The sequence below is a fragment of the Mesoplodon mirus genome, assembly GCF_964341445.2.
Source record: "Mesoplodon mirus genome assembly, chromosome: 13".
NCBI lineage: Eukaryota > Metazoa > Chordata > Mammalia > Artiodactyla > Ziphiidae > Mesoplodon > Mesoplodon mirus.
Genome location: NC_138989.1, coordinates 85,074,465 through 85,095,830, shown reverse-complemented (window position 1 = coordinate 85,095,830; position 21,366 = coordinate 85,074,465). Strand labels below are relative to the sequence as shown.

The window sequence follows — 21,366 nt, the reverse complement described above, 5'->3', positions numbered from 1 at the left end:
CCATCTAAACCTAAAGGGAAGACAAGAGATCCTCCAATAGCTGCAATCTAACCAGCTGCCAGCTGTTGAGGAAATGCCTTCTGCACCAGCACATGGAATCCTTATAAAAACCTTACAAGGTGGTATTACTGTCCTCATTTGAGAGACGAGGAAACTGAATTGCAAAGAGGTAAAGAAATGGGAAAGGTAACATCAGGTTAAACACTTAGGACATGAGTCAGACCAACCCGTTCATATCCCAGGTTCCGAGGTCACACAGAGTGGATGAGCTTGAGCCCCTTACTGCTGTAGCAGATGCTCTTGGTCAGTTGCTCCTGAATGCTGGGCCCCAAAAGATAAGTCCACATTGTGAATATTACCCTATAAGGCCAAAGATGTGACTAAGTTGAGGATCCTGAGGGGATGAGTTCATCCCGGATTATGTGGTTCAGTGGCTGGAGCGTGATTTGGCCCCAGGTTTCCTGTTCCTGGAGGTTTCGTCCTGACTTTTCTCGTATGATGAGTCAGTCCAGTGTTCACCAGCCCCATGACCTTCGCCTGGACCATTTCCCTAGCGGGGCTCCCTCTATTGTCACTGTCTCCTGCTTTGGTTGGCATATAGTGTATATATCCTTTCTGAGATACTATGAGGGTCTGTCTGGGAGGTGCAAAGGAAGGTGAAACAAAGTGGGAATCAGAAGAGGTTTGTTCCAATCCCCTAGTGGGCAGCGGCCCCTCGCTCTTGTTCCACATCAGGTGGACCCAGCAGGTGTTAAAAGACTCTAAAAGGTTGAATGGGGGCTTCCCTGGTGGCCCAGTGGTTGAGAGTCCGCCTGCCGATGCAGGGGACACGGGTTTGTGCCCTGGTCCGGGAGGATCCCACATGCCGCAGAGTGGCTGGGCCCGTGAGCCATGGCCACTGAGCCTGCGCGTCCGGAGCCTGTGCTCCGTAGTGGGAGAGGCCACAACAGTGTGAGGCCCGCGTACCGCAAAAAAAAAAAAAAAAGAGGTGCTTCTGGCTGTGCAGACATACGGCCGGGACTGCGGGAGATTTGGCAGTCTACTTCTTTGTGTGCTGTAAATGCACTGTCAATAATTATGGGGCAAAAATAATGCCTTGTGACCCCAAGGAATTTTATGGAATGCTGTAGAAGGCTTTTGAAAATGCCACTGAGGGGAGGAAAAATCCTACCCCGCCAAAGACTGGCCTGATTAAGCATTAAGACAATTCCAAGTGCCTGAGAATGTTTAGTAGCAAAACACACATAACCTTCTTAAAATAGCCGACCAGCGGAACTTTGGAACTTAAGGGTCTGAAGGAGTGGCCCCGTGGAGTCTGAGCTGGTCCAGGGTGGCTGGACTAGGCTTGGGGGAGAGGGCATCAGGGGGAGGGGACGGAGGCAGAGTACTGGGACCTGACGGGATTTACCGTTCTTGGGGCATCTGGGAATCATTGAAGGGTATGAGTGGGCACAGGGCGCAATCAGACCAGAGTTTAGAAAGCGGCTCTTGTGCCATGAGGAGGGAGATTAGCTGGGGAGAGACAAAGGGCAGAGACTAGTGTGGAAACCGATTCTAACTTCCTGGCCAAAGGCCTCTGGGAGCACCCAGCACACAGGGGCAGTGGGAACGGAGTAGGGGATGGATTAAAACCAATGTTTGCAGGAAGGAGAAAAAGGTGTAGCCGAAATGGTAAACTTAGATACAAGTTAGGCTACTGAAAGAACAACACAATGTTATTATGGTGGAGAAGACCAGAAAACAGGGTTTTGACATATCTGTATACTAATGCATAAAGTCTGGGGAGACTTGAGGATTTAGGGTAAGAAGGTAGATAAAATCTAAGGCTGAGACTAGGCTAAGGACACACTCAGGCCCTCTTCCAGGCTGCAGATGTCCTACTGTGTCCTCACTTGGGGGAGGGGCGAAGGAGCTCCATGGGGTCCCTTTTTTGTTGTTGTTGTAACAAAAGAAGTGTTATTAGAAAATGTGGGGTCCCTTTTATAGGACACCAATCCCATTCACGAGGGCTCCACCCTCATGACCTATCACCTCCCAAAGCCCTCCCCCACACCACCCGCCCCAAACACCATCACCTTGGGGCTTAGAATTTCAACATACGAATTTTGCAGGGACACGCCATTAAGACCGTAACTGAGATTGCATACCACAGAATTTTAAAAGTCATCCTTTTAAAACTTGCCAGGTTCCTGCTCTTACGTATCCTGTACTTGGCTCCGGGTACACAGGACAGAGCGAGGTCTGATAACGCTAAGGCACCTGCAGAGGCCCAACACCTGGTGAGAGCCCAGGTCCACCCAACTTTACAGCGTGCACGTGTCCTACCGTGCACAAGGCCCCCAACTCACAGAGGGGGAAACATGAGACAAACTAGATTACTAAAAACCATGCAACGTTGGGCTTCCCTGGGGGCGCAGTGGTTGAGGGTCCGCCTGCCGATGCAGGAGAGGCGGGTTTGTGCCCCGGTCCGGGAAGATCCCACATGCCGCGGAGCGGCTGGGCCCGTGAGTCATGGCCGCTGAGCCTGCACGTCCGGGGCCTGTGCTCCGCAATGGGAGAGGCCACAACAGTGAGAGGCCCACGTACCGCAAAAAAAAAAAAACAACAAAACACCATGCAACGTGTACACCTACCTATGATAATTTTGAAGAGTGTATCACTTGGTTTCCTATATTTCTCAAATATTTTCAAGTGTTTCTCAAGTCAGATTCCAAAATATGTGGAAGGAAGCTGCTTCTGACATCCGTTAGTTTCAATTTTATTTCAGACTTTTTACAGTTATACAACATGAAAAAGCATTAAATACCTCTATTTTCTTATTTACGTGGTGTAAAATTTTTAATAACAAAAATTCCTTATCATAAAAGATGATGTTAAGTACAGCAGAAACACTGCTCATGATCAGCAATTCAATGATTTAACATAAGGTGTGCTCTATTTCATGATTTTTCACTGTACAAGAAAATCTCTAATTCAGTTTGTCTAAATGCAACTACCACCCAGTTGCCTTCACTTTTATGAGCTACACTCCTTTCCTGTTTTATTTGAAATAGACTCTGGAAGAGGGCTGCGAAGATCAGAGCCTTCATGTGCATTTTTCCACATCTGTCAGGAAACACGTGGTTGCTTGTTCTTTTAATTGTCTTAAGATCGATTATCTTCAATGACAATAGTTCTAGAATATGGTTCAAGTTCTACAAATATATACTGAAATTCATATTCGCCACTTTCTGGGTTCTGGAAAAAAAAAATGAGTATCAAGGTGTCGCCCTGCTCTTTGGCGCTTTACGTTGAGTCTGCGTTCAAGAAACCCCATCCCCACACGATCTCACCTCTTTCACTTCAAGATGCACAGTTCCTTGCTTCCCGGGCTCGGAGCCCTGGATGTAGAATTTCACACGCATGTGTTTCAGCCCATCTTTTACGTATTCAATAAAACTGTCAAGACAATGAAAACACACAAGCCTGAATTCCTCCCACTTAAACATCACCCCAAGCTCTCGAATCCAAGCCGCCTGCAGTACCTGACGTGCTGCCTTCTGCCACGTCTCGTCATCTCCCCGTAGCCTCTAACGGGCTCGCCGAAGACACTTAGGACCTGCAGAGTAAGGTGATGCTTCCTCAGTCAGGGCTATTTTTTTTTAAGCTTCCTAGGGAAATATTTTCTGACAAACTGAGTGGTTTATTTTAGAAAAAAAAAGCAGCCTGGGACTCTTTCAAAATGATATCTCCAATGATAAGAAAACTGGGAAAAGAGTTATTAGGCAAAAATCATCCCATAATTAACACTCAAACTTTTCATGCACAGAGAATGAAATAGGTAACTTTATGGTGTTACTTGTAGTTTCAGAACAGTTAGGCTGAAGTGGAGCTGTTTCCACTCCCCTTTTACAAAAAGAAACACGAGGTAACAAAGTGTTCAAATATTTAAATGTCTGAACATTTTTAGTGAAATTTACCCAATGGGGTCTAATACTAAAAGCTATGAGATCAAAATAATTTTTTAGTTATTAAATACACAAATAAAAACAAGTAATGAGTTATTTAAAACAAACCAGATCTAGAGGTAGGAATCCATTATTCCCAATGGGAAAACTCACAATGAAGTGGAAATGTAATTTTTACTGAATTTAAAACGCAAATACTTCGGAACCTTTTCAAAAAAAATAGAAATGTGATATCAAACTAAAACAAATATTGCTTCAACTCTGGAAATTTTTCTTATTTGGTCTGTTGGGCATCTTCAGTATCAAAATTTTCAGGCACATGTAGAGAGTAATATGTAAGATGAGACATATTTAAGAACTGTGTAGCTGAAACGATTGTTCAAATAATTTAATAGATTAAACATGTCTGTATCAAAACAAGTATTTTCTATTTCTCAACCAAGCAAAGTGCCTGGCAAACAATAGGCCCCTAATAAATGCTGACAAAATCGAACTGTTGAAGTTTAATTACTCTTCATAGAGCTCTTTTAGGCGGCAAATTAAGTTATGACCTTAATAGTATCTCCCTCTTTGTGTTTATTCTGTGAAGTTCTGTTTTGTTCAAAATGCTGAAGATCTGTGAAAGACCAAGTTTGTGAATAACACAGCAACTCTTCATCTCTTCTTAGAGATGCGCCCTAACATTTAATTATGTTACTGCTCACGTTTATTTTTGTACCCTGTAAAGGGTTTCTTGTCAGGTATAATTAGGACTCCCAGTAACTCTAATGGGAACCTCCTTTACTCCCTGCTGAGTTTCAACTTACTCAGAGGGACACCTCCCCCTCTGCCTTCTCCTCCACAGTTCTCAGACTGCCCCGAGTCCAGTAAAAAGAAAGATGCCAGAGGCCCTTAGCTCATGCCGCCCTGACAAGATTAGAGACACTTGTGGAGCATTTGGAGGTGGTGCCCCAGGGAAACCCAGGGCAGGGCATGGACGCTGAGAGGATCTGCGGGTTCAAAAGCTTCCCCTCCCCAGGGACCTCACGTTCTGTTTCTCTGACATTATTCCTTGGTCTGTGTGAGAAACAGCCCTGATATTTATGATGCTACCTGCCATTTTCTTTCAAAGTACGAGAATTAAGATGTCAATGAGTAAGATGTTTCAGTGCCAAAGTTTTCCACCCAGGAGTAAAATCTGGCACTGTACGGGCTACACTGGCTTTCTATCTGTGACTGGAAAGCCTTATGAAAAGCTTCCTCTGGACGGGATCCTTAAAAGAATCGAGGCGGCTTTTCCACATCTGCATCCTCCAGGGCGTGGCTCAGGCAGGCTGTGCTTAAGAGCCTAAGACGTGGAATCACCCAAACTGGGACTGAGGTTCTGGCTCTCCCTCTTACCGGTTCAGTCATCTTAGTTGAGTCACTTAATCTCTTTAAATATCAGTTTCCTTCGGCAAACAGGATAATAGTAGCACCCAGTACAAGTGGTTCTTGTGAGACTGAATAAAGACAATGTGCTCAAACACTGAGCAGAGTGCTTGGTGCACAATATGCTCTCAGTAAGCATCAACAATTACTATTATGATCATAAGATTATGAATTCGGGTTTTAAAAAGACTAGTGAGTTTAATACTCTGGTATATTCTAAGCATTTACTATTGATGACAACGAGTAAAATGACTCTCTGGTACCGTTAGGATGGAAACACCCCCGCATGGACCTCTGGGTGCTACTCGTAATCAAAGCAGTTCAAGTACAGAACAAAGAGCTAATGACATAATCACAATTCAACCATTACGGTTTTATTATTATATAAATTCACTAGTCTCAGAGCTAGCACGTGACCTCTGCCTGCCCCTCCCACCACCACATTCCTCTCCCTGTTATCAGAGTCTGTGTAACGCAATCTTGAGGACTAACCTCGGGATGTAATCTGCATTTTTCTAGGGCTTTCCCATATATCTTATTAGGACTGGATGAAGAAAAAAGTTCTCTGAAGATCGTGTAAAACAAGCCACCTGAAAATCAAAGAAAAAGCTCAAGCAAAGCAAGAGCGAGACAAATGGAAAGTGAAAAAGATATTCAGGGGTTTTATACTTGCTGTGTTTTCAACCTGTAATGGTGATTCCAATCAGCACCACTATTAAATAGGTAAAATCTCTCCCAGCTTCTTTCACTGTAAAGAGAAAACACCACTGGTTACACCTGAGCCGGACGTGAGCAGGGATGCTTCTGGCTTCAGGATCTCTAGCAGGTGAGACGCGGGCTCAGGACCTAATGAGGGGGTCGGTACATGTTCTGGAGCAGCTGTTGTCAGATCTCTCTGTGAATCAGGACCACCTGAAGAAACTTTCTGAAAGAACCCCAGCAGGATTCTGGGAGCAGGGCTTAGGAATCGATTCTTTACTTTAGGTAGCATTATGATTTTAATGCCTCCTTATTGTCTAAGATGAGAAAACCCTTTGAACAAGTGATCCAGTCCCTCTGAGTGTAAACAACAGTCCTTGATTAGGCACCACTGGATACGGTCTGCTGTTCACACATTAAGAGACGTGTTGGCTTTGTCAGCTGCAGTCAAAGGGATCAAAATGGGCCTCGATCCTCAACAGTCAGTGACCTTCCCAGCCTGCCACCCTGCTGGCTGTGAAACAACAAAACAGAACGGAATTTAGAACAGGACTTTGCTTGGCCAGGCAGATTTGTGAATCGAACTGCTTTAGAAAATGAAGAACCTACACAGATACTGCACTTTTTTTTTTTTTTAAAATAACCCATCTCATTCTATTCTCTACCAAGGTCACAAAACACACTTAATAAGCATTAACTGCCAGCCGTGAGCCCGGCGGCACGTTGAGAACACGACACCGCCCGTGCTGGTCAGGAGCCGCGATGTTCCCCGTGACCCAAATCAGGCCTTTGCCCCAACACCTTTGCTCCCGATTCCCACCTGGCGCACTCACCGCTGCTTCATTTAGGCTCTCGGGAAGGTTCTACCCCGTTTATTCAACCACAAACATCGACTGTATGTACTATGTGCAAAGCCCGCGCTGAGTATCACTCATAGTCCACGCATTCTCGAAGTCTGTTTAAGCATCATGTTATAGTTGTCTTCAGTAGAAGATGCTCATCGTCTACCTTTCTCTTCTTGACCCTTTCAGACTGTATACTTTCACACAAAACCCCTCCTGCCAACTGTCTCTGCAATGAGGGGTGCTGTGGTGACCACCCACGTGCTCCCCGCAGGACTGAGGCTCCTGTTACCCCCGGTGGGGGGAGCTGATGTGGTTGCTGGCTGGCAGAATCCCTGCATCCAAGGCTCTGGCCCTCCCCACACCCAGTGCCTGGCTGGTGCCCAAGCCCCACACCTTGAGATGAGAGGACTGCAAGGGCCAGCCCAGCCCCCAAGCTCCTGCAGGACCGGCGGAGGCCCTACCGCAAACGCCCCGCGCTTCAGCTTCTCCCTCTGCCCAGCCCAGCCTCCCCACGGGAGGCCCCCAAAGCTCCTGCCCGCAGACCCCACTGAGTCTGCTTCCCTGGAACTCGCCCTACGACGGGGCTACAGGAGTGGTCCTAGGAAGCAGCTCCAAACTGGGATTTTGGAGCTGGATCACTGGCCACCGGCTGGCCTCGAGGACTCGTCCCTGGTGGCAGGAGGAGCTGAGAGGCCCGGCGGGGAGTGGTCACACAACTGTCGTGGCTCTCACCGATGGTGGCCCGGAGCACTGGTGGGAGGGAATGCACTGATGGGTGTCGCGTTTTGAGAATTTAGGGGGAATAAGCAATTATAAGGAGTTGGACTGGATGGCTGTGGTGGGGGCTGCCAATGCACTGGAGAAAGGTAGTGAGAGGCTGAGGTAACTGATCACCAATGAAGGTCAAGTGTGAAAGTCAGACGCCTCCTCAACAGCAAAACAGGAGACTCCTTTGTTGCACCCAGAGGGCAGAAAAAGCTGAGGGCCAGGCCCAGGGCAAAAAAGTAGCAGAGAGGCTGGACTCTCACCCGACCAGGCCTCTTGTGCCAAGGCCAAGGTCATGACGTGGGAGGAGAGGGAGCCTGCAGCTTGGCAAGGGGGTATCAAGGCTGACGCACTCCAGAATCTTGAGTCCGCAGGTTCTCCTGAGCCCTCCGGCGTGAAGCAGCAGCTCATGCCTCCCAGTTAAAGGCTAGCTCTTCTTCCTCCTTGAAGACCTGGCGGGGGCTTCCATCTAGCGAGACATGTGCTCTGGCCAGGTTACAACATAACTGGGAGGAAAGAGGAAACGGGCCATCCCCAAAGGGGCTGGAAGCCCCACCAGCAGAGCCGGCTGTATCCTAAGGGCAGCGTGAAGGGTCACCGAATACAGAACTGGACAAGTGAGAGCTGATCAACAGGGGCAGTACTCTCCTCTGAGCAAAAACTCAAGTCTGACAAGCAGCCTGGGAGCTGGTGCATGGCTAGGTTCACTCTTGGAAAGATGGAGAGAGCGTGGTCCACATTAATTGAAGTAAAAATGACAGAACTGCCATGGCAAACTATGGGCACGCTAGAGTGGGTATAATACACCGAGGGCAAAATCCACCAGCCGACTGTCCTGTAGGAGGGCCTGGAAAACACTTCACATCGTTACAGAACAAAGTGCCCTGACAGCCATGGGGACGGCTGTGGCATTGAAGCCAGGTGGGAGCAACCATGATAATGAATGGCTCAATTTCTGGACGTGAATCAGTCTTCAGACCTGGAATCCATTTACCGAAGGAAGGCCAGCCTCTATACTGAGCAAGTATATGTGATTCCCCTGGACCTTCACCTGAGCCCTACAGCCATTCACTTGGTGACTGTATGCTGGAAAAGGGGGACACCCAAACACTTCAAGGTCTGCTGGACAGAGTCTGAGCTGACATCAATATCCCAAGGAGTCATTATGGTCCCTCTGTTATGTACATATGGTGGCTATATAATAAAGAGCCTGGCTTGTAAGAGGTTCACAGCTGGGTCCATGGACTTACCTGGCAGTCATTTCCCTGATTCCCAGCTTATAACTGGAATAGACATACTCAGTAATTGGCAACAACAGTCCCTACTTTAATTCCCTTGAGGCAGATTAAAAGCTACCATAATGGGTAAAGTCCAATGGAAGCCTGTGAAACTGCCTCCTACTGACCAAAATAGTAAATCAAAAGCAGTATCACATCTAAGGGGGAATGCCAGAGGCAGTGCTATTCTGAAAGACTAAAGATACAGGAGTGGTTGTCCTGGATATCAGAAAACTGAGACTGGGAAAATCTGCATTCAATTTTTCGTTGTGTGAAATTGGGGAAATATGCCTTATACATACTAATGAGTACTAATGTCTGTCTGAAACAGTAAATTTGAGGCTCAAATGAGATGAACTAACATCTGGGAAATCTACTTGTTTAATATAAAGTACTAAACAATGGTTAAGTTTTATATAGCTGTCACCAAACTGAGAAAAGTTGAGAAAAATTTTATAGACATAATTCAGCAAAATTATATCAAAACCAACTTTCAAATCTGAGTTCAGATCTGTGAAGAAAATTGTGGGCCTGTATTCTCTGGTTCTAAACTGTGTTTAACGGTTCTACCTTTTAATTTGTGTGAACTGTTTATTCTTAGCACTGAACTTGTGTAAAAGGGCACTGGCAGCTCTCGTCACGTTTGCTGAAAGACTGATCGTTACAGGGACTTCCCTTTTACCTTTCTGTGACGTTGAGATGGCAGTTTTCCCGCTCTGACTTCTGTGCACAGACACTTGTTTGCTGCCGTCCTCCTTCGCTCTCTGCGGGCTCTGTCCTTGCGTCCAGATGGTTTTCTGGGTGACTCCCAAAATACACCTAGGTCGCACCGTTCTCTTCTGCTCTTGCGGCTCCCATCTCCAATTGGGCTCAGTCTTCAAGCAAGCTTTGTTAAGTACAAAGTGTGCCAAAAACAACCGCTCCCCCGAGGGCCTGTGCAGCTTCTCCGTACACCGTACAGCTCGTAGGAAAGTACAAATCATGTTCACGGAAAGCCGCTCCGCTTAGGGAAGATGCCAGCTGTGACGAGCAAACCTTCACTACCCACCACACAGCCAGCCGGACGCGGACTCCAGTCCTCGCGTTCACACCGGTAATTCTGCACGGCGTGTTCGGAAAAAACGCTGGCTCCAGCGGCGTAAATCAAGACAAAGTCTCCCGAAAAGAGTTGATGTCCTCCTTCCCTTCTCTTCGGCCCTCTTTTTTACTGGAATTAAAGTGCTTTGATTACTTTCTATGCTGACATTCACCCCGTCCCCGCCAGGCCCAAAAGCAACCGGGGAAACCCCTAGGAGCCCTGGGAATAGTAGTTTGAGGGCGACACTTCTCCCAGAGTTGCCGTAGCGGGGAAGGCACAAGGACTACATCTCCCACAGCGCAAGGCGGCCAGAGCGCGCGCTGACCTCTCGCCGCCTCCCAGACTCCCCTGCGCGGGCCTCTGCGCACGCGCCGCAGTACCTGGCGCGACAAGAAGGCGGGGCCGTGTTGGTGGTGGGCGGGGTTTGTGCCTCTGGCGCTGTGTAATTCAAAAAGAGCTTGCAAAAGTCAAGTTAGCAATTATAAATTGCTTGTACCTGCGACGCCTAGAGAGCCCCCTATAAACAGAAATTCTCGGCCTGATTGTCGCTATCATGTTCCTTATGGGCAGATGATGTAGCCTTTGCGTTTGTTCTTCCTAAGGAAACCAGACAGGAAACCGCGCAAACTACCCCAGATCCAGCAGGTGGGAAGGGACAAAGCCACCACAAAGCCCACGCGGTGCCACAAAGTCCGAGCGGCCTCTGGCCGCCAGGCGTCCTCGGCGTCAGCACGTCGGGCGTGCGTAGAAGCCGGGCCCCGGAAGTTTCTAGAACCGCCCCTGGAGCCCGTGGAAAAGCGGTATTATCTGCGGCCCTGCCCCGCTTCTGCGCACGCGCATGGGGCGCGCGCTGGCGTCGGGTGGGCGTGGCCCGGGGCGGTGCGACGGCAGGAAGGAGGAGCGCGCCGAGCAGCGTACGCGCTGGGTCTCCATGGCGACCAGACGCGGCCGGCTACTGCAACCGTTCTGGCGCGGCCTCACGGCGCGGCCCCCGCCGCTCGGCGGCGACGGCTCGGCCCGCGGGAGAGCGGGGAAGGCAGCCGGGGGCGCGGGGTTCAGGTGACTGTCGGGGGGCGCGCGCCCGGGGGGCCCCTGCGAGGAAAGCCCTTCACTCCCCCGCCTCCCTCGCTCGCCGCTCCTTTTAGCGCGGTGAAGGTCTGGAAGGACGGCGGGAGGAAGTCTCTAAAACCTGGAAGCGTGGGGTTACCCCAAGTCATGATACAAGTAGAGGAGCTTCCCGGGAGTATTCTTTCCTCAGTTCGTTCAGTTAGTGGGCCCTGCGGGGAACGGCGGCGTGCGAGCCCCGCGACCCTGAGCAGCCGAGAACCGCCGAGTGGACGCGCTCACCTGCGGGGGCTGGTGCGCAACTCCGCGCTCCACCCGCGGCTCGCTGGCAGGGTCCCCTCCAGAACGCGTTCCCAAAGTTGCTTCCTAATTCTGGGACCGGGAGTCACCGTTTGTCTTTTTTATGACTTTATAACTTAGAGAAGTAGATTCTGCTTATCAAATATTATCGGTTTTCTCTCCCGCTCCCAGTTCACGAACGGAGGACTCAACCCCTAACCAGGTAACTCTGTTAGGCAGGTTGGTCTGGGAACTGCACCTCCGACGTCAAGGCCAGGTCTGAGTTTCTAAGCAAACCCTGGAGGGATGCCTTCTAGACAGTCACCCCTTGGTGCTCAACCTCTAATCCTCTTCTGCCGTCTTCATGTCCAAGCGCGGGGGCGTGTGGTGTTCTTTGTTCTGGTGTCTGGAGGCTCGTCTCCGTTCCATTTCTCTTGGGGTACCATGGGCCTTAAGGGTGGTCCTCTTCCACAGTGAGAGAAGGCAACTTCGAGGAGTGAGCTGGGGAAGGAGCGGGTAGTGGGAGCCGGCAGCTGCTTTCCAAAAGGAACTTCAGCTTAACTCCAAGGATAATGGCTCACTTCACAAAGCGAGTGATCCAGTTTGTCAGAAATATCCACGTGCTGTCGTGATGCCTTGTTAAATCCCTCTTTCTTTTATCGTGAGCTGGTCCCAGCTCTGCACGCATCATCCCAGTTAGATTACCAGGTGGAGGGATAATGCTAAGGACCGTTTGCATTCTTGAGGACTATCTTTTTCCTTGTAGGTATTCTCCATTTATAGAATAAAAAGTCAGGCATAATATGCCTTCTAGCAAACCAGATGTCTATGTTTAAGCATAGAAAAGTATTCTGTTACTTACCAGCTCAACTAATTAAGGTATATTTTTTCCCCTGAATCTCCAGGACTATGTCCTGTGTCCATCCTGGGATCCTCTAACCCTACTTACACTGGTTTCAGAAGCAGGGCCCCCTCCCTTGGTATTACGGTAATAGTTGGCTCTTGAAAATAGCTGTAACGCTAGACATATCACAAGCCTCGTGACAAAATAGTGACAATGCCTGCAAAATTTCTATTATGTAGGAGAGAAAGACAGGAATTTAAAATAGGAAGCTTGAACTTTACATTAATTTGCCACTATTACTAAAAGTAGACTATATATAATGTGCTTTTAGTGGAAGTGGAATGACTGTTATATGATGAATCTTTTATTACTTTGAAAGTTGAGTGAACTTTCTGTTGAAATGATGTAATTAGAATGCCTGTAATTATGCCTGGCATGGGAGTCTGCACCTCAACCTGTGATTTGGTGAGATGTAAGTTCTTTTTGGTAAAGAAAAGTCAGCTCCTAAGAATGATTATGGTCTACACAGGTGGTTATTTTTAATGTCTCAGTGCAAAAGAATTAGTTTTTAACAAGGAATCACACAAAATGTGTGATATGTGTAAACCTTTTTAACACAAAATGTGCATTTGTATAAATAAATACCTTAAACTGTAAGAAATATAGCAGAAAGCATATCAAGTTGGCTTAATTTCTACTTGGTCCAATTTCTTTGATTTATCAGATATTAAAAATCAGGCCCAGAAAGTAGGTTTTTAAAATACCAAACTTAATTCAAAGCAATCAGGTAAAGTTTGTCACTTGAAAAAAGGCGGTTTTAAACTAAATGTCATCTTACTAATTATATCAGCTAAATGTGTACTTAACTTTGTAGACGTACAGAGCTTGTTGCCGAAATCTTGGCTTCTATACACCGGTGCCGAATAGAAATACAGAGACAGAATTTAGGAGGAAAGAAAAAAAGTGGCTTTATTCCTTTGCCAGGCAAAGAGGGAACACAGGGGGCTAGCACCTCCAAAAACTGGGACCCCCTTCCAGAGGGTAGTGAGAAGTTTTATAGCAATGGTTTAAAGAGGGCGTAATCAGCTGGTGGACATTGTACTGATTGGTTGGTGGTGAGGTAAGTGAGAGTCGGCATCATCAACCTGGTTCCAACTGGTCTGGTGTCTCGGTGGGTACTTGTGGGCAGCATGCCTTCCTTAATGGTTAACTTCTCCCACCTGGAGGACGTTTTAGCATCTGCAGAACAGCTCAAAGATGTGTGTATCCATTGATGGGGCACCAGGACCTTGCCCCAAGGCTGAACTATTATTTCTCTTGACTTTTTCTCCCTTGTCTTGTATCCCCTCCCTTCCCTAATTAACAAATGTTTGAATCTGCCGGTTGGAACTCAGAGAAGGTCTTGGAGGCTGGATGAAGGCTATTTCCTATAGTCAAAGAAATGGGGGGCACAGAAAGGCTTTGTGTCCAGGAGCCCCCCAGGGCCCTGCTTGGGATCCAGCTCCATGAGCACATGCATGGAACTTACTGATTGTTAATTGTGTGGCCCTTAAAAATGTGCAGTTAGTTTATTTTATGGAGAAATGGAGATGTGCTTTCAATGGTACCAAAATCCATACTGATAAGATGTATAGTAACTGTAGTAACACCGTGGAAGGAGCTCTGGAGGACAGTCAGGAGGGGAGGGTCCTGGGGCTCTTGACCTCTAGCTTGGGACCTTGAAGAAGTCAGTTGGTTGCCTCGTTAGAGACTTAGTCTTCTGCTCTGGAAATGAGGGACTCAGGAGATCTATTTTAATTATGGAAAAACAAAACAGCAACAAATAGGCTGTACTTTTCGAACAGATAGGAGCCAGTGGGCAGGGGGCACCTTCCTGACGTGGAAAATTAATGTAACAGCTTTGGGGGAAAATGTTAAGTAACTGATGAGTCATATAATACATTTTTATGATAAGACAAACACTGATAAGTTATCCAGTAGAATGCAATATTTGCATTAACTTTTAATATTAAATAAGAGACTTCAAAGAAGTTTTGTGCTTTCTGCAGGCTGTGCTCCAAGATTTCGGGGGGCCTGGTACCCAGAATGCTGTGGAAGCCTTTGAAAACCACGGCTCCAGCCTAAAGGATGGTGCTGTGAAACTGTGCTCCCAGACCTTCTTGTGTATGGGCTCTCAGTTTTAAAGCAACAAACCCCACAATTCATTACATTTTCAGTAAATTAAGAAACATTAGAAAGTACATGGTGTTTTGTGCCTTCAGTCTTCCAGCCCCCGTTTAAAAACTACCACCTGTAATTCCATAATCTTGTGAATCAGACGTATTACCGGTTAATACCTTGTTATCTTTCCTCGAAGATCGCTTTTCTTTGTATGTATGTGTTTACATTTTCCCTTAAGAGAGACATACAAAAATAAGATTATGTAGTATATACTGATATAACCTTTTTCAGTTGATGTTATTAATTTAGCAGATATTTATCAAATGCCTTCTGCATGCTGGGCATGTTGTGGGTGCTGAGGAATCATCAGGGAACAAAACTCGTGCAAAAGACCTGCCAGTGTGGTGTTTATACCCCAATGACAGCAAACAAGGTAGACAAGCAAAATGTGTGGTGTCGGATGGCGGTAGGTGCTGGGGGGGGGCATCGTGTGTGTGTGTGTCTGTGTGTGTGTGTGTGTGTGCACGGGATATGGATTGGAGGTTTTAGAGAGCATGGCTAGAAGATCTCAGGGAGACGGTGACATTTGAATGGCGGTCTGTATCCAGGAGGTGAGGGAGCTGGCCGTGCAGACATCTGGGAGATGCCACGAACTTGTTTTTGTGCAAATACTTCCACCTGTATTGAAACTGTCCCTTTTTCTTGGCTGAACGTGGCTCACTTTACAGAGGTCGTGGGGTTTAACCGAGGTCTATACAGTTTCTAGTACTTTTCCCAGTGCAGACAGCTTTGAGATGGACATTCCTGAGTGAAGTCTTTGGGCTCATTTTTTTGCCTTGGGTTATATTTCTAGACGTGAGATTCTTGGCTTAAAAGAACCTGTGCCTTTTAAGGACTTGGCTGTCCATAGTGTTCGCACCAGTTTATGGTCCCAGCAGTGAAGGAGAATTGCCTGTTTGTGTGCAGCAGACCTGCCCTCGTCCTTATCATTTATTTGGTCTTTGCCAGCTTGCTAGATTGAAACTGATCGATAGATTGTGTTGATTTACTTTTCTTCAGTTCCCTTGGAAAGGTCTAGGGTAATAGTTTTGATTTTTTTTTTTGCATCTTTTGATTGAGGAAATCATAATGGCAAAAAGCTGTTATCAATTTACTAATGCTTCTAGACAAATTTATATTTGGTCAACCACAGCAGTGTTCATTTAAGTTAAAAAATAGTGTATCAGGGAGAGTCCTTCCTCAGTCTTCATCAGCGTGTGTCTAGACTCTTAGACTTCTCGGCACGACCCTTCGCACTTGTAGTGGTCTGAGGGTCACCACCTGGGGACTCTGGGTAGATATTGTTACTATTTGATGGAGGGGTAAAAGAAATTCCTTTTGTTTAAAGCTTATGTGTCAGAAACCTTTGTCTCCTACAGATATTTTCGTTGAATCTGTAACACAGGTCATATAGAGTTTGCAGGATTAGTTAACCACTTAAAATAAGGAATGCTTTTAAATCATTTAAAAATACTTTAAAAATTGTGTATCATGTTGAATAGTGCCCCCATCTCCCCCCGCAAATTCATGTCCACCCAGAACCTCAGGATGTGATTTTATTTGGAAATAGGGTCTCTGCAGATGTAATTAGTTAAGATGAGGTCATGCTGGATTAGGGTGGGTCCTAAATTGAATGTGACTGCTGTTCTATAGGAAGACACACACACACAGAGGGAAGACAGCTTTGTAAGGAGAGAGCAGAGACTGGAGTTAGTTAGCTTAGCTGCCATGAGCTAAGGAACACCGAGGATTGTCAGCAGCCATCAGAAGCTGGAAGAGGCAAGGAAGGATTCTGTCCTATAGTCTTGAGAGGGAGCATGGCCCTCCCAGCACCTTGATTTGGGGCATTTGGCCCCTGGGACTGCAAGACAGTAAGCCACCTAGTTTAAGGTGCTTTGTTAAGGCAGCCCTAGGAAATTAATACAATTAGGAAATTGTATTTTACCTCTGATTACTGTTAGAGCCACGTCAGTGGACTTAAAGCTTTTCTACTGTGGAAAACTTTGCTGAAACAGCGGAAGTATAAAATTACAGCACAGGTGGAATTCTCTGGTCAAAGGGGGAGAGGGCATTGCAAAGCTCTCCAAATTAGCATTTCTCCTTGCCCTTTCCCTACTGCTCTGCATTTGGCTAGGAAGTCAGATAAGATGAAGAGCACCTTGAGTGCCTTTTGCTGAAGCTGGGATGGAGAGGCGTGGGTAGCAGCAGGATCTGGAATGGTTTACTGTATTCAACCTCTCCTGGGTTGAGGTGCCAGCGTGCAGAGGATATCTCATGTTTATTGAGGGCTTACTGTGTGCCAGCCATTATGCTTGTTTCTGAAGAGAAAAATCTGCTAAGGGAAGAGAAGCTCATTCTCTGGCTGCTCAGAATCACCTGGGGCATCGTCAGGCGACTTGAGCGCTTGCTGACGCGTACATCGTGGCGTGTCCATCTCCGTGGCAGGCACCAGGCTACTCCGAGTCCATGGGTGATACACTCCCCATGCCTCCTAAGAGCAGGTTATGCTTGGGGTCGAGGGCCACCCTCTGTTCAGATCTGTCCGTGTGGATTTCATTCTTCCACTTCCACAGAGACTGTTGCCCTTACTTCTAAGTTCTTAGGCCCGCCTCCTTTTGCCCCCAGTCATTGCCCATATCCTTTTCGAGTGATAGTCTAACTATATCCAGGAAGTCATCTTGGTGGGAAAAATGGGGTGGGGGAGTGGTAAAACCCTTGGTGAACAAAGGACATCCTCAGAGCCGTAGCGCTGGCGAACTAAGCATACAGAGTATGCGCACTCTAGATTTTAGTCACTTCTGAAATAGCATACTGGCCGGGAGGTGGGTCAGTTATTGGTGTGTGTACTGGGGAGCGGGTAAAGAGGCAGCTTCCAGATCTTCCCAGGAGAAGTCGTGTGTCCACCAGGAGCGCTCTCTGTGCACTGCTGCCTGGAAGTGGGAAACTGAGCTTGGTGACTTTCTGGGCATTTCGGATCCCTGCCCAGCTGCTGTTGAGTACTGCTGGTCTTGAGGACTGATTTTAATAAAACTTTATTTTAGGAGGTTCTGAAAAGGACTAACTGCATAAAATGTTAGATCTCATTAAGTCTTAAAAGCCATTGACTGTAAGATTCACTGTTATTTTACGTTTATTATTTACCACTAAAATAAAAAGAATGCCAATTAAAACGTGTTCCATTGAATGTGAGCTGTAAAGGGTAAGCGAGTTTGAGGATGCGTGTTTGGTCCTCCCGTGGCTGTGACTGCCAGAGCTGGAACCAGACGTTATTCCTCAAAGGTCGGCAAACTCGGAGACTGTGGTGGCAGCTCTGGTTCACAGATTTACATTTTTTTACTCTATGGATGTTATCTTTTTTTTTTTTTTAAAGAAGATGTTGGGGGTAGGAGTTTATTAATTTATTTTTTTGCTGTGTTGGGTCTTCGTTTCTGTGCGAGGGCTTTCTCCAGTTGTGGCGAGCGGGGGCCACTCCTCTTCGCGGTGTGCGGGCCTCTCACTATCGCGGCCTCTCTTGTTGCGGAGCACAGGCTCCAGATACGCAGGCTCAGTAGCTGTGGCTCACAAGCCTAGTTGCTCCGTGGCATGTGGGATCCTCCCAGACCAGGGCTCGAACCCATATCCCCTGCATTGGCAGGCAGATTCTCAACCACTGCGCCACCAGGGAAGCCCTGGATGTTATCTTTATTAGGTTTCTATTGTGTTATTGGAACTGGACAGCTGATGCATTTTATCTTTTCCTTTTTTATTTCCATTCAGTACACTTTATAGCAGCTCTTTGATATGCTGACAGCCTATAATAAAACACGTCAGTCAGAGTAAGTCCAGTTTTCAGGTTTGCTCAGGACACTGAACGTCTCACCACCCTCCCTGCTGCCCGCCCTCCCTCCCTCCCTTGCTGTAGATGAAGTTTCATAGCGAGTAGTCTTTGGGGTTTATGAATCCTTTATGTTTTGTAGAGGGGAACGGACAGGCGCCTTTATACTTTGTATTTTCCATGTTTGTTTTCAGAACCGGGCGAGGCGTCAGGCTGGTCGCAGGCTGTGCCACTCTGAGTCACTGTGCCCGGCTAGATGAGCTCTGCGGGAAATCCTGCACCGGCTGCTCTGTGTCTCTGGACAGGTAAGGAGCAGAGGTGGTCTGCCACGCTGGGGGGCTGGATACACGGGGTTGCTCTTTTGAGCTCTCTAAGAATAGAACTGTGTCGGAAGAATGCACAACACGGAGAGGATGATTATGAGTCATCAGCCTGTCATTATTAGACTCGTTTCATGAAGCTAAACTTCTAAAAGTGACAAGTAAATTTAATTTTCCTTTTTATAAAAGGTTCTTCAGAATTATTCACTTCCCATTTGATAAAGACCCCTGAAAAAGGAGAAAGAAGATTAAAGTGTGTTCTTCTGAAAGCTTACGAGATCTCTGACTTTTTTAGCTTTCAGAATTTGAGGAGCCCCTTTTGCTACAGCAGGTTCTATACTGTGACCCTCAGCAGCAAGATCTGTAGAAACTTTTTAAAAAAATTTATTATTTGAGATTGATGCTGAAATGCTTGTGGATTCGTACCGTACTGATGTTTCTGGAGCACCAGCTGTATGCCCAGTGTCGTGTGGAGTCCTGGAAGCTTGGCGCTGCTGTAGGGTCTTACAGTGGAGGGCGGGGGGTGCACCTGGTCTACACATTTCCAACGTAAATTGCCTGACTTCAAGTTTTGGGCTTTTAATACCATGTCATAACTAGCTCAGGTAACAGTGTACATACTTTCACTATGATTTTGAAGAGAAAGAAAAGGACAAAAAAGAAAGATTTAATTAAGGACATTGGTTTAAACTTTGTATACTCTGGGACTAGAAGCTGTCATATGATGATCTGATAGGAGAAGCAGGACAAATACGCAGCCAGCCGAGCCCTCTGATCAATGTCCGAGGACCTTCTCTGTACCAGGTGCTGTGCTTGGAGGAGAATGCAGGTGGCGAGCTGCTCACACGTGTTCTCATGAAGCTTACGGTCTTGTGGGGGGAACACAGATTAAAACAAGGAATGGATTATAAATTGGCGTATGTGCTATCAAGAAAACAGATGGACTCCATAATCCAGATTAGTGGGCTAGGGTGGTCAGGAAAGGCTTTGCGGAAGGAGCTGACATTTAAGCTGAGAACTGAAAACTGAGATGAAAGGGCTTGGAGAAGAGCATTTAGAGGGGAAGCAAGGTGGGCAGAGAGGGGGCCTGGACCTGCTGCAGGAGTAGGGGCGGTGGGCAAGGGGGAGGGGCCCAGAGGCCATGGGGAGGAGTCTGGACCTTATTCACGGTGTGGGATTTTTTTTTTAATTTATTCTTTTTATTTTATTTTTGGCTGTGTTGGGTCTTCGTTGCTGTGTGCGGGCTTTCTCTAGCTGTGGCGAGCAGGGGCTACTCTTTGTTGAGATGCATGGGCTTCTCATTGCGGTGGCTTCTCTTGTTGCAGAGCACGGGCTCTAGGCACGCGGGCTCAGTAGTTGTGGCGCTCGGGCTCAGTAGTTGCAGCTCTAGGGCTCTAGAGCACAGGCTCAGTAGTCATGGCTCATGGCTCATGGGCTCAGTTGCTCCACGGCATGTGGGATCCGCGATCTTCCCGGACCAGGGCTCGATCCCGTGTCCTCTGCACTGGCAGGTGGATTCTTAACCACCGCACCACCAGGGAAGTCCATGATGTGGGATTTTAAGCACAGAGGTGTGATGCCATTTGATTTCTCACATTACCTTGTTTACTTGTTTACCTGTCTCCCTTGTCTAGGAGGAGGGGAGATGGAGAGACACTGGCCAAGTTGAGGTACCTCTGGGGCATAAGTGACATGACTCGTTTATGAACCAGACGTGGGTGGTCGGGGAAGCAGACGTGAGGTGGGAATCCCAGACTGTTGGCTTGAGCGGTGTGTCCGTGTGCCCGTGTGTCCGTGGAGGTGCTGCCTGTGGGGTCGGAGAGTGCTGGGGGCGGGGAGGCCGAGTGACAGCCGGGCGCTGGACACAGGCAGCGAGGATGCCGGTGGCGCCAGGGAGAGTGTGGAGGTGGCAGTGGAGGGGCCTCAGGGCTGAGCTCAGAGGGCCCGGGATGTTTCGAACTACCGGGGAGCAGGAAAGACCAGCGAGGTCCCAGAAAGGGAGGGGGTGGCGTGTGACCCGGGAGAGGGGCTGGCTGCGAGAACAGGGGTGGCTGGTTCAGCGGTGCTGGGCGCGGGGCCGCCTCTGCGGCTGTTCCAGGCCAGCGGCGGGCAATGGGCTGCACTGTATTTCGCATGTAGTGTTTGTATGTTTCACACCGAATGTAGAAAGCCGACAGGAAGTGGGAGGCCGGGTAGTGGAGGCTGCAGGTGTGGACAGAGGCCTGGCAGCGAGAGGAGATGGGGGACGAGGAGAGCGCTGACTCGGCGCACTTTCGGGGGAGGGTCTTCGGAGGCTGATGTGGAAGCTGGGGAAGAGCAGCGGCCGGAGGGGAGGCAGGGCTGGAAGGGCTGGGTCCCTGGACACACCCGGGCCTGGGCGCCTGAGCGTGGGTCCGCACGCGGCTCCGCGGGGCTTGGGCTTTCTCTGTGCGATCAGGGAGCGAGAGCGGCGTGCGTGGGGATTGCAGGGGATCCTCCGCGTGGACCGGGAATCCCCACACCCTGAGAACGCGCGTGCACAAGTTACATGTTCTCGGGGAGGCTTTCTTTGACTGTCCTGCCCCTCACCTTCCTCTGTCCCTTTCTCTCCCCCGTCCCCTGCCCTAGCCGGTGTGATGTGAAATAAGTGGAATCCAACAGAAGGCAACCCAGGATGGCTGTGAACTTGGATTGTAGCAGCTTTGAGGAAACCTTATGAACAATGATTGAGAACATCTTTGATCTCAACTGTTTTAACCATGAAATGGAGGTTTTCTCCTTCTGCTGGAAGTACCTAGACAGGACCCTCCCATCCCTTATTATGTTAGTCTGGTGGATGGGAGAG

The 21,366-nt window shown here is 48.0% G+C and overlaps 2 protein-coding genes across 5 annotated transcripts in view; one reads left to right on the top strand and one right to left on the bottom strand.

Annotated features, from left to right (window-relative positions):
* Positions 1-2,753: 2,753 nt before the first annotated feature.
* Positions 2,754-10,730, bottom strand: TIMM21 (translocase of inner mitochondrial membrane 21). Of its 2 annotated transcripts, XM_082640872.1 has the most exons (7): positions 10,518-10,730; positions 9,626-10,150; positions 6,043-6,105; positions 5,850-5,947; positions 3,525-3,598; positions 3,333-3,438; positions 2,754-3,237 (listed from the first exon to the last, which is right to left on the bottom strand). In XM_082640872.1, the coding sequence occupies exons 2-7, from the start codon at positions 9,924-9,926 to the stop codon at positions 3,145-3,147; spliced, it is 735 nt and encodes a 244-aa protein (XP_082496998.1). In that variant the 5' UTR covers positions 9,927-10,150; positions 10,518-10,730; the 3' UTR covers positions 2,754-3,144. The 2 variants fall into 2 exon arrangements, with proteins under 2 accessions (XP_082496998.1, XP_082496997.1); XM_082640871.1 differs by lacking the exon at positions 10,518-10,730 and having other exon boundaries at positions 9,626-10,290.
* Positions 10,731-10,952: 222 nt separating this feature from the next.
* Positions 10,953-21,366, top strand: part of FBXO15 (F-box protein 15) — a gene marked incomplete at its 5' end in the record, with an annotated part of 119,973 nt that continues 109,559 nt past the window's right edge. For all 3 annotated transcript variants that reach the window (XM_082640760.1, XM_082640761.1, XM_082640759.1), the window contains 2 exons: positions 10,953-11,080; positions 18,417-18,527. In XM_082640760.1, coding sequence (XP_082496886.1) covers positions 10,953-11,080; positions 18,417-18,527 — 239 coding nt within the window. The remainder of the gene's footprint in view (positions 11,081-18,416; positions 18,528-21,366) is intronic.